At 36.5% G+C, this 13,243-nt stretch overlaps 1 protein-coding gene across 3 annotated transcripts; it reads right to left on the bottom strand.

Annotated features, from left to right (window-relative positions):
* Positions 1 to 419: 419 nt before the first annotated feature.
* Positions 420 to 12,712, bottom strand: cracr2aa (calcium release activated channel regulator 2Aa). Of its 3 annotated transcripts, none has more exons than XM_017418880.3 (18): positions 12,564 to 12,712; positions 9,807 to 10,233; positions 8,183 to 8,294; positions 7,906 to 8,095; positions 7,285 to 7,431; positions 6,959 to 7,049; positions 6,759 to 6,854; positions 5,707 to 5,894; positions 5,339 to 5,410; positions 4,518 to 4,563; positions 4,298 to 4,380; positions 3,822 to 4,170; positions 3,527 to 3,659; positions 3,242 to 3,323; positions 2,978 to 3,092; positions 2,691 to 2,792; positions 2,379 to 2,455; positions 420 to 1,904 (listed from the first exon to the last, which is right to left on the bottom strand). In XM_017418880.3, the coding sequence occupies exons 2-18, from the start codon at positions 10,041 to 10,043 to the stop codon at positions 1,820 to 1,822; spliced, it is 2,205 nt and encodes a 734-aa protein (XP_017274369.1). In that variant the 5' UTR covers positions 10,044 to 10,233; positions 12,564 to 12,712; the 3' UTR covers positions 420 to 1,819. The 3 variants fall into 3 exon arrangements, with proteins under 3 accessions (XP_017274369.1, XP_017274368.1, XP_024862284.1); XM_017418879.3 differs by having other exon boundaries at positions 421 to 1,904; positions 3,822 to 4,176; XM_025006516.2 differs by lacking the exon at positions 12,564 to 12,712 and adding an exon at positions 11,978 to 12,095 and having other exon boundaries at positions 421 to 1,904; positions 3,822 to 4,176.
* Between the last annotated feature and the right edge of the window lie 531 nt (positions 12,713 to 13,243).

Here is a 13,243-nt window from a genome sequence, read left to right as displayed (position 1 = left end):
TCTGTCTGCCTCTATGGACAGGGTCACATCACTCCCTTCACAGGAACGACCTTCGACAGGCCCCATCTATAATCTAAAAAGTATGAGCTGCCGTTGCCAAAAAGCTTTCAAGTTCAACAAAATATTGTAATATTCCCTCTGATGCCATTTTGTAAAACAGGAAGTTAAATAAGCAAAAGCTTAGTAAGCTAACACATTTATTCAAACTTTCATTCCATATATTCAAACTTTCATTCCATATATTCAGGTTTCATTCCATATATTCAGGTTTCATTCCATATATTCAAACTTTCAAATATAAGAATACATATACAATAATTTCCTGAATGGCATGCCATAATATATATATATATATATATATATATATATATATATATATATATGATATTGCTATGTATTCAATGCCTTTGAAGAGAATCATTACAAAACTAAATCGACAGTGTGCTTGGCAGCAATAAATAAACAAAAACGTTCAGCTAATGGAAGTGGAAGCCAACCTAAATAATGGTTTCAATGATTGCGATCTCTTGAACGCATACACTTTAAAATATCTTTGATCTCATGTATTTTAACAAGACAGCAATACTGTTATTTCTCTTTGAAGCCTACATTTAACTATACATGATTTATGTAGTAATACATGAATTAATGGAGCACCCTTGAGTTTTACAAAAGTTCAAATAGCATTCAACTGCTCATTGCTAACATTGATGCACATTAGCTCAGACATTTAAACGAATTGGAACATTTGTTGCACATTTACTACTCATTTTATGTTTAGATTTTTTAAATATTGGAATATCTTGAAAAAGTAAACTGACATTCAGATTGAACTGCAGTGCTGCGCAGCTACATTTTTGTTTTACTTCACTGTACAAGAAAGACCTGTCCACGGACATATTTCATTATATACACATTTTTATTTTGATTCACAATTTTATAAAGACAATAAAGTTACATTAAAAAACAAGCAGAAGTGAAGCACCATTAGTGACAAAAAAAAGAAAATAATTGGGTTTTCTTTTCTTTTTACCAGTTCCAATCAACATTAATAAACAAATTACAGAAAAAGTTTAACATTTTCATAAAATACTTGGCATCAGGACAGATTAGGGTAATACAAAACATTTATTTTAATCTTTAATCACATGACCCCCCTCTCCTACACAATAATATTGTTGCATGATTTGTTTTTTTCCTTGTTACTTCCCTAGGTAACAAATGTCACATAACTGCACAAGTTAAATCAACAAGCCAACTAAAACTAACCAACAAAAACTTTACACAAGTTAAACTATTTAATATAAAGGCTTAAAGTACCAGATTAGAGTAATTTGTTTTGTTTTTTAGTTAACATAAATATGTACAGAAAGTGAAAGAACATTTTAAAACTAGCAAACTTTACAATTAATATATTAATGTCACACATAAAATAAAAACAACTGATGGATAATGGGCCTTTGAAGGCTGAATAAATATTTGTTGTAACTGTTCAAGTTTGAGTTAAGAAGCTATAATAGGTTAAAAAAAAAAGTCTAAAAAAGTTAATTTGACTCAGACATCCTGTTCATTTTTGTACATTGTTGGTTAAATGTATGTTTGTTATTTGATGCCTTCATATTGCCACAACTTTTTAAAAAGTGCAAATAACATCTGTAAGATGATTTTTATTCAGGTAATGGACTTTAAGTCAAAGACTGAATGAAGAACATTTGTGCTGACAGTCATAATAATGTGTTCTCACTGGTATGTGTGCTTACACTATCACATTTGGTAACTTGGTAAAGGGTAGTGTTACATTGTGTTAAGTGTTTATCTTTCAGCAGCAGGATCCCTTCTTCGATGGGTTACTGACCAGCTCGACTGTCTTTTCCTTCTCTCGGTCCTCTTGCTCTTTCAGGATTCTAAAAACGGAATCATAAAAAAAAAACATCTGACAAGACACTATGTGGTTGTCGATATTGCTCTGTGTCAGTCCTTTGATTTTTGTCCTTCGCAGTTGTTACCATTACTACACACCAACACGCAGGTTTGTTTACGTTTGTGATTATATATAATGTTGCATTAATTGTTATGCAACCAAATGATTATGCAAGGACCACTAAAAAGAATTAAGAAAATCATATTAGATAGCTATTTACTCTAAAAAAAAAAAAAAAGTTTGCTGTTGTTGAAAGCATTCAGGCTTTGCACGTACTTTGGAAAATAAAACCTAACAGCTAGCAAGAAGATCAGATTACAAAAAAGAAGTACTAAAGATGGGAGAACAAAGTCCAACATTTAAATGGCTAACTGAATTGTAATTGCTTCTTATTTAGTCAAAAAACAAAATTTCATTTTTATGTTTTAATTTTAAAACACAAAAAGCTTTTACTCACCTGGCCATAGACACCATAGACTCCATTACATTGTATCCAGAGCATGCACTGCATTCATAGAAGGTCATCTGACAGTTCTTTAAAAAGTAAGAGGAAATATTGGGAAAGGAACAAAAAATTGATAAAAGCCTAATAAGGGAGATAAAACCATGTTAGCCCACATGGTTCCTTCCTGTCACAATCAAAACAGCACAATCTAGAAACTTTTTTTCTAATAATTCATACATACTTCCTAATTATGCAGTTGATTCCTTTCATTTATATAAACCGACACAGCACTGTACAGACTGCTGAGCTGAATAAGAAACAAACCTTGGCTAGTCTTTCACCCACTTCCTTCTGAACTTCTCTCTCCATCTCTTTGTCTGTTTTGTTGCCCAAGAGCATGATGGGTAGGTCCTCACCTGCACTTTCCTGTAAAAAGAAGAAAAAGAATGAGAACATCTCAGGAAGCTGATTTTTGTGTAGTGTTAAAGAACTGGACAACAGTTTCCTTGTTTCTAAGAACAAATACTGTTGCTTTATAGTCTGTATTTGAGTAAAAACTGTAAAGTAACCAACAAAATAACATCTGCAAGTGGAGATTATTAATGTGTTACCTTGACACTTGTCAGCCACTGTCTGACAGCTGTGAAAGTCTCCTGAGAAGTTATTTCATACATCACAACCACGCCATCAGCTTTGCGAAAAAACTGCTTGGTGATGCTTCTGTACCTGCAGGAAGAACAGGGAAAATGTGGACTAAAGATGCAATATTCTGTGATTAAACTAAATCTTATGATAAATAGTCGCATTGTTTCCACAAAAGAACTTTATTTTATGAGACCAACAATACTAGAACTGACTGTGTGCTTAAATCTCACCTCTCCTGTCCTGCTGTATCCCACATCTGCAGCGCCACTTTGCTGTTGTCCACAGTTATCGTTTTTACACTGTAATCTATGCCTGTTTGCAAAGAGGTTTAAAGACAAGTGCAAGCAGTTTTTTATTTATGCATAATCCATTGTAATTTTATTGTGCATAATTCCAGTTATACTAAAATTACTAAACATATACATTACCAAGCCTTAGGTCAACCAATGAGCACCTGTGAGCTCAGAAGGGAAAACAAAAAAAGTGTTGCAATAATGTACTTCTCAGACACATACCCACAGTGGCTGAAGTGCCGGGGTGGAAGCGGTCATCACAAAATCTTTGAAGGAGTGAGGTCTTTCCAACGCTGGAGTTCCCCACCAGGACGATCTTGAAGAGGCGATCAGGTGCTAAAGGACCACTTTCCTCCTGGACAAACAGCAAATACAGGAGAAGAGATGAGTGATTATGATTATGTTTTACAGTAAGGCAACCTGCAGTCTGGTTTGAACTTTATGTCACACAATTACAAGAGCAGGTTGTCAGGTCTGGCACACTTATGGTTTATCAATCTTTTTTTTCTTTGCTTACATTTATGCTTGTTTCCTTGCCAACAGGCTGACCTCTTGGAGATGTTGGAATTGGCCTCTCCTCCCCATTTTCCGCGGACTGTTGCTGATGGGCTGGTGATGCCCGGTGGTAAATATCATTTGTTACAAAGTCTGTCTTTTCTTCATTGTCTGAGTCCTCCTCTCCCTCAGTGCACTTTTGAAGCAGATTCTGGGGCTGAGAGTCATTCAACAAATGGGGTAGGTGGTCTTCCTCAATTGAAATGATCCTTCGGAAGTGTCCACTTGCCTCTGCTGGGACAGATGACTGGTATGTCCCATTAATGAAGGTCTGCCTTTTGGAGATGGAGGTCGGCTCCTCCTCATCCTCACTGAAACTACAGAGTTAAATCACAGCACAACAACACTAATATGATAATAAAGTCACGTAACCCGCTGGGTTCTCTACAACACATGTTGAAATACTGGTGACCTTTGCATCAGTTTTTTACAGTTTACCTTTTGAAGACATCTGGGTTTGTGTGTTTCACAGCATCAACAGAAAGCCTCTGCTTCAAAGCTGGTGTTTTCTTATTTGGTTTCTATGAAGGAAAAATATTCAACTTAATTTAGTTTATGACTCAAGATTAAGAAATAACTTTATTACAAGTTAAATATACCTGTGTAATTTTAAAACAATGAGCAAAACCTTACATTTTTCAGTGAATGAAACACATACCTGATAGCACATGTCTCTTTCATCACGCAAATGTTTGTTCACTTCTCTGGAGAAAAATAAAAGGAAAGAGATACAGAAGACAAACAAAATTAATTTTTAAAACTGTCTCTCACCAGAATCTTTTCCATCATGTTTGATATGATTCAAGTAGTAATATATAAATCCAACTAGGATATATACCTTATTTAAGACTCATTACAGGTTGTGTTAAAACACTTTCTTGCTGCTTTTTGGACCAATTTCAAACCAATATACAGCTCAATGATAAAATGTCATCAGCAATAAGTTTGACTGGTGATAAAATGACATAAAGTACAACCTTTGTAAATTGGACTTTATGTTTTGAAAAGGTTTTGTCACACTGTTTCTTTCAGTTTGGTTACAAATTTCAATTAAAGTTGAGTCAAGACATTTGAAACTAAATGTACTGAAGCACAAGAGCTAAAGGGCAAGAAAGCGAGTAAAATGATCAAAATGACACGAAGCATAGAAATTGATCCCTCTGCTTTGTGCTGGATCACTGCACTGTTATGAGATGAATCACCATCTGAGATGAAAATCCATTTTCCACATCATTACTGTACTGACTTGTAGACATTCTAGGTTTTATCACAAATTTAAGCCACTAATAGAGAAGCGACCTTGGCATTCACTTTTGCTTGACTTTTTTTTTTCTTTCTAACAAAATGATTAATTCAACGTGCATTAGATACAACAGAAACAAAATAATATCAAAATTCCAATATTTTACTGCTGTGTATTGGCTTATATTTCTATCAAACCAAGAGAGTATTGCTGTAACTTTTTTTATTGATTCATACCTCAACAGGTCCAACTGTTTGAGAAGGCCGGCTCGCTCCCTCTGCAGTCCCTCGGTGAGTCTGTATATCTCACTGTGTTCAACAACAACCAGTTATTATGACACAATATGTAGTTTACAGTACATTTTGTGGTCATTCTTATGACAAACTTAATTTTCTGTAGTCTGCACTATTTCAAGACACTGGAAGTGAACCTTAAACACATTTACTTTCAAAGGTTCTGTTCCAATTTGGTTTGGAACTGAATGGAAACTAATGATTCACTTCTGTTTTCTTTATAATATTGCGTTAATTCTATTTTGATCAATCAACAAAAACAAAAAAAAGAAAACTTTGATCTGAATAATGTTTGCCTGCCCATCACTCACATCTCTTTCTCTTCGTGAAGGCGTGTGGACTGTTCCTGCAGCAGACTCAGCTGCTCCTGAGTCAGGGTCAGTTCTTGGCTGACGAGCTCCAGCTCTCGCGCTAACTCGTCATTTGTCTGTTTCAGCTTCACATTCTCCACTTTGGTCACATGTTGCTCACTATGAAGTTCTTGGCACTGACACTCCAACTGAAAATAGATAATTGGTAACAAAATATACTCCCCTCTAAAAGTATACAAACACCAATTCCTTTACTTTTGATGTTGACTGAAAACATTTGGGACATGATAACCTTCCGCTTTTGTATTCAGATGTTTACATCTGGATCGGATGCACAGCTTATAAAATAGCACCAAAGTTTTAGGTGAGCAAAAGTACTGGAACATGTGACTGACAGGTGCCAACAATGAATAGAGTTGAATGTCTAATTTCAGATTTGGGTTTTGCCTGTGCAGACTGCATTTATAGCCTGTAGAGATGTAACCAACAAGAAAACCAGAGCTGTTTATAGGTGAAAAACAAGCAATATTAACCACAACCAGTCCATTTGGAATGTCCTGAAGAAGAAAGAAACCACTGGTTTACAAAGTAACAGATGTCGAACAGGAAGACAAAGAAAAAATAAAAGATACATAATCAGCAGTTGATGACAGAAACATTGTAAGAGCTTTGTAGAGAAAAAAGAAAAAAGAAAACTATTACTGACATCAGAAACAACCACCAGAGGGCAGGAGTGAAGTATTATAATGTTCACAGAAGATGTAAAAAAGTGCATTTGTAAAGAAGACTACTGGGCTCCAATCTATCAATGTGTTATATGGTATTTTAATGGGTGTGTTGATGGTTACAAGGTGTTAAATCACTATATCACATCTTTACAGCACTCTGTTATCTGTCATCCTGTTTAATGTGTCTCCTGTGTTCACTCTTCAGACAGCTGAGTTTGTTTAAGGGATCCCTGATGAGACAATGCATGCTCTGTCTTTGTCTTTCTTTTCAACTGCAAATAAAAATGCATCCTGGGAAAAATTAGTTTAAAGGTTTTCACTCACCCGTTTCTGTTTTTGGAAGAGTTGTTCTACCTCCTTCTCCTTACTGGACAGCTGCAGCTCCAGGTCTTTACTCTGGGACAGAAATCGCTCATAGTCCTTGAGCGCAGTTTCCAAAGTTAGATGGAAATGTAAAATAAAAGGTTTGATGAAGTGAAGAAAGATGATTGTTCTTAGGGAAAATATCAATGGCTGATTTATACCTGCAGTACAATTCTGTCTTTTTCATTCTTTATTTGTTGCTCCATTTCTTCATATAGACACTGGATTTCATCATCATGTGTTGCAGCTTTCCTGTGTGCAACATTCAGATATGGTAATGTGCTATCAGGGAGATAATCTCATTGACAAATGACAAAAAACAGCAACACAAAAACACGAAGTGTAGCAATGACTACATAGAAACTACGTATTGAAATAGTATACACAGATCAGGAACCACTTTATAGAAATACCAATGTTGTAATCCTTTAATATAGTTTCTACCTTCCACATGAACCCAACCTAACATACAGATAGGCTCACAGACCTTTTGAGAGCACTTTCCATCTCCCTCTTCTCCTGTTTGGCCTCCATGATTTGGGTTGTCACTCGGGCCAGAAAGTGCTCAAAAATTGACAGAAGCTGCGGTTCATCCCGGCGGAGTTGGGCCCACAGACTGCGCACTTCAGCAGGACTGATAATTTTGTATTGGAGAATATTTCATAAGATAAATGTTTGTTTGTTAATCTGTCAATTCATCTATCAAATGTAGATGATGTAGCTTAAACTACAGTCAAGCAAGATCAATTAACTTTTAAAAAGGCAGTTTCAGTATAAGTTAACATTAAACTTTTAGATTGGCAATTTTAAATAAAAACAACATGAATAAATGACATATTTTATGTTTGCTTACATTTTTTAAATAGCATTACATTTCAAACAACCTTTTTAAACAGACAAACAGAAATTGCACAGAAAGGTAGCAGAGAAAAAGTTGTTTTTTTAAAGAAATCTTTCAGGTTTTACAAGCTTGCACACCTGATTCCATATTTACTTATAGAAAATGTATTGAAGACTCAAAGAAAACACTGACAAGGTGAGTAAAGATAGAAAAAAAGAACTTGCAGCACAAGCTAGAACCACAAGCACACAAACATACAGCACTAACTTTTCAAAGACGCTGTTGGCTCCGAGGCTCTCCATAAGCATGCAGAAGTGCTTTTCTTCCTCATCCTCATCTTCTTTTGACGTGTCCACCTCCCACTGGGACTGGTAAAGGACTTCTGGCAGGGACTTAATGGGGTTTTTCACCCCTATGCCTTCTTCTATAGAAATCCTCCGACCAAACAAAAAAGCACCTACAAAAAACAGGAGCTTAGGAGCACAGAACGAACACTGATGACTGCAGTAGGAATGTTTAAATCTGAAGTGGGCTATAAACCTACTAAAGCCAGAGGAGAATTCGTCAAGGGTGAGGTATCCATTGCTGTCAGAGTCAAGGGTATCAAATACGTTCTCCAATTCCTCTGCACTAAGAGGGAGCTCACTATTCAGTCTCTGTTAAATAGGACACAAATAGAACTGCTTTCAAACAAACTTTCAAGGCCTCCAACAATACTGTAGCTATAACAACTGCTGCATGAGACTTTTTTTGTGCAGTGGTAATCATTTGCTTGAGGACAGCTTGCATTTCTACCATATATTTAAAGCTAGTAGTAGAAAATTTGTAGGGAGCATCAGCGCTAGGTATGCATCTTACTAAAACTGTATTGTATTTTGTATTCTGCAGAACCCAGATTCCTCTGGGAAAAACTGCAAATAGTAACCCATTCATGAGTCTTTTAACTTATTTAGAGTATATTACTGCCATCTAATTTAACTTTTTTTGTGAATTGGCATTATATAAATACACTGAATTAAATTGATAAGTTTAAAATGTAATATAATGAATAAAATGAAACTATCCCGAAAACCTGACCATCAAAGAAACTGCAAGACTGATGTGAAGAACAGTCAACACAGACACACCTTTGTAACCTGCTTGGTTTCCACACAGTGTTTACACTGCTGGAAATGTTGACTGAAGTCAGCCTTACAATCCAGGGCTGGGACACAAAAAAGGATAGCATCTGCTTAAGACTATCGGCTGTTCTTGTAAAGTGGCATCTGTTCCAAACACGCCCTTTATGTCAACATACAATAAACTTGTAAAGCTATCCTGTTAGAGCTCCTGGTGTAAAATCAAAGTTTTAATGCTTCAAAATGACACATTCAAAAGCCAACTTGCAGTAAGCTCAACGTTTTAGTTGTGGCATCATTTTTCTGTTAAGTACTGCTTTTAATACAGTTTGTGCACTTCCTTCAGTTTAGATTGTCATATAAATAGTGGCCAGGACAATTAGACAGCCATTGTGTTTGTCTGATTTTCAGATCATTATTATGTACAACAGATCAAAGCTGATCCTCCGTGGGTTTATCCTCCTTGAAGCGAGAGCCTTGTAGTGGCTCATCAAAGAATTAGATGAATATCCAACGGGCAAGTGAATCTGCACAATAATGCATGTGGAAGGGGTTTGTGACTAAGCTCCTACATGGCCCTCTGTGTGTCAGTCTCTTTCATGTTGCTTTGGTAAGGTTCACATGTAATATCCATGTCCTGCTCAGCATCAGTAATGAGTGTACAGAACATCCCTGCATTGTGTTCTTGATGAATGAGTGGTGATCTCAAAGTAATAACAATATGAATGTGATGCCTCAAACACTAGTTAAAAACATCCCATAAGGAGTAGACAAAGTGATGAGAAGTTAACAAAGTTGGAAGTAATTGTGCATTCTGGTCTATTTGTAGTAGTAATTGTTTTTTCCTTTCTGCGTTTTGTTTTTGCTGTTTAAAGCACTTTGAATTCTGCTTATATTTGAAAAGTGCTATACAAATAAAGTTAAATTAAATTCTAAGAGAGTATTGAAATTAATTAAATTAATGCAATGAAACAAAAGAAACGCATATTAAAAAAATAAAACTTGAATTTAAAGCAACTGTAGCAGTAACCTCTTCATTAGCAGCCTCACCTGCATTTCCCGCCGAGTGATGAAACCCTTGTTCTCCCTGTCACACATCAGGAAGAACTCTTTGGTTTTCTCCAGGATAGTGTTCTGTCCCACATCCTTATTCCTGCTCCTTTTCAGGTCACTCTCAGGTGCACTCTTTTTCACGTTGCTCTCTTGCTTCTGGCACTCTGCTTTAGGCACGGTGTTGTCTGTGGTATTGATGTTGGTAGCAGCAGCAGCAGCAGTAAAAGCTGCCATGGTGTTGGTGAGTGTATTAATAAAAAAGGAGAGTTTGTCTGTGTCCTTCACATGAGCAAGCTACAAGCAGAAGGGAAGAGGAAAGTGAGCCTGGAGAAGTCGAGCTTCAGCCTGCTGTGCATCTGAGGCTTTCACCAATGCCACCGATTGTCATCTCTTAGCAACCACCTCTTTAATTAGTAGATGAAACCTATGAGAGACAGAAGAAGAGTATTCAGTTACAGCTGCTTGTCTAATAAATGCAAGACAAACACGACAATATTGTTCCATTTATTGCATTAGAAAAAGTTGCTGTACCAAAAAACAAAAAGAAAATGTAGTTTAAAGCTGATAAAAAAGAAGAGAAAAAGGCTTGTTCTCTTTGAAAACCTGAAACAACTGCTGCTCTTCTTATTCTGTTCAGAGGAAATGTCCCTCACTGAGACTAACGTCATCTGACAAGTAAAACTGAAAAGAAAGTTGCAGTATATTGACCGACGTGACTCATATCCGTGGCTTCTGTGCAAATGTATGCACTGGTTTGGAAGAATGCCTCAAACTTGTCCACAAAACTTTGCTTGATCAATTAATGAGCATCATAAGGTGTGTGATGACCCATGCAGATGTAGATTCACTAAGCAGTTACTGGAAAGAATAAAAAAATAAAAGGAGGTAGACATGCTGGCAAAAGCAAAACAGGATCAGGGAAATAATACGTGGCCATTCCAATACAAGCGCAGATCCAGGTAGTCTTTTTTTTTTTTTTTTAACCAGAACAAAACAAAATGAAGCATTTGAAACAAATATCTTTAATCCAAACTGGTATATTACATTTATAGTCTTTTCAAATCTCAGGTAACAAAACCTTTTCTTGAAATTCCCAAAAATCCTTAAAAAAAAAAACTGTTTACTTCCATAGGCACATTTGTAACTTTTTAAAAGTTATGCTTTCTTTCTAAAATATCTGCCTTTTTTAATATGACACCCTCTAAAATGTTTGCCTAAACATTTTACAAGCATGACAAGTTATACAAGGAAAATCAACAACTCCATGTGAGCGAGACGAGGTTTAGGAGGATATAAAAAAGGGAGGTAACGGAACTGAATGATGCAGTTATTTTATCTGTGAGCTGCTTCTGGTGAACCTCAGTAAGCCACATCTGATTTTTAGGGGCATTATTGGGAAATGTGGAGAGTTTTGTTTGAGGAACTTTAATCACATAAAAAATCTGACTTCTTGGGGTATTATTTTATTTTTATTTCTCCCAATTTGCAAATTCTGAACTATCAGCTACATCAAACGGTCCATCAGTCAGACACTGCAGAGGCATCAATGACTTCTCTGTTAAAATATGGTGAAGGTACCATAAAAGCTGGGGCAGTAAACCGTGACTATAATGAACATGGGTGGCTTTTCACTGCTCTCACACATGCACGTATGTGCAATGGAAAAATATAATTTGACCAGAGCCCTTGTATTTAAATTAAACTCTAAATGTGTGCCTGAATGCAAAATTTGCAAGTTTTTTTTTAAATCTTAGTCTAACAAATTCAACTAAGCTTTACTTTTCCTAAGACCCAACATTTATTTGCTGTAGCAGATAGCTTTGCATACATACCTTATCTGTTAAAGGGCTTGATATGTGTCAGCAGTTTGAGCTACAGCCGTTAGAAACATTGTGGTCAAAACCACAGAGAGAGACGTTCAGTACTAGCCCAAACCACAACAGGCTTTTGCAAAAGAAACGTCATGTGTTTTTTCCACACTAGACTAAAGCCTGCTATTAGTAACAAGTATTTTATTTATTTATTTTGTGTGCAGACACTATCACAATCAGTACAGTGATAAATTTGACATATTTCCCTTCCCCACACCCACCCCCCTTTAAGTGTGGGTTTAATTAAACAGAACACCTGAGCAGAACAGAGCTGCTGCTTCACTTTCCTGGACCTACCTGTCTTCATGCCAAATCATCTAAGGCTTTTGAAGCTGCTGGCCCTGCAGATATGTGCCACTCAAATCTATTTCAGAGGTAGGAAGTCAGCCCACCAAACAAACAAAAGCCTCCTCCACCTCCCAGGAGTTCATGCAGTCACTTTGCAGCCACACGAATGAGTCACTGAAGAATTTGCACAATAAATAGAAGTTGCACACCTGCGAAGTACTTGCTGATTATTTTTGTTCAAAAGCGGTACAAAAACAAAACAAAAAAGCCAAAATAGGAGGAAACAAAACGACAATTGAAACAAACAAATTTTTTTGGGGGGGATAAACAGAGCAAACAGGTTTCACAAAACACGTGTAACAAAAGACAAAACATTCGCTTCCTGCAGCGCAGATTTGGAAACTTCCTGTTACAATAACCCCTCAGTGACGTTGTTGTATTGAGTAAATAAACTGTTTTTTTTAAGTTAACGCTAGATGTGTTTACTTCCTTCTAACAGCTTCTTGTAGTTTTAGATTAAAAGTAACGTCAAAGGAAAACACCGCTACCTTAATTAACCTAAAAGTGCTCATTAGAAGTAAAATAAAGTACGCACCAGTGAACAGAAAGCTGAATTCCAGCTGGAGGAGTTCACTGACTTGCTCTGGGACACTCGCAGCCCCTTCTTGTGAAGTTTTCTCTTGCTTACAGGTAATGTCGCAGGTTTGAGAGCGCAGGAATTTCACTCAGAGCAGCGGGTAGGAGTGACGGGCCAAATGTGGAGGGCGGGGCCTCAACAGACACCGGTGGTTTCCATAGCAACGCTGACACGGAACTTCCTCCGCCTTCACGCGCTGCTAAAGCTGTTGTCACAGGTCGTTAGGAAAGCCTAAAAACTAAGAACAAAGATCTCTATCTGTAGTTCTAGTATGAGGAAATAACCCCCAAAATAATTTCAACACATCTTAGAATTGCTAAACACTAATGGTAAAAAAATAAACAAAACTGTATTCTTGATGAGTGATGAGTGGTGATCTCAACAAAGTCATAACAATATGAATGTGATGCCTCAAACATTAGTTAAAAACATCCCATAAGGAGTAGACAATAAAGTGATGAGAAGTTATCAAAGTTGGAAGTAATTATGCATTTCTGGTCTATTTGTAGTCGTATGCATTTACGCAGAAAAAAAAACATACATACCTAAACAACAATAAACACAAAGTGGTTAGCACTGGTCACATTTTTACATGTCTGCACGAAACTCACACTTTCAACAAGTAACGATGCAACAGT

The sequence above is a fragment of the Kryptolebias marmoratus genome, linkage group LG11 (assembly GCF_001649575.2).
Source record: "Kryptolebias marmoratus isolate JLee-2015 linkage group LG11, ASM164957v2, whole genome shotgun sequence".
NCBI classification, from domain to species: Eukaryota; Metazoa; Chordata; class Actinopteri; order Cyprinodontiformes; family Rivulidae; genus Kryptolebias; species Kryptolebias marmoratus.
This window is presented reverse-complemented; position numbering and strand designations above follow the sequence as displayed.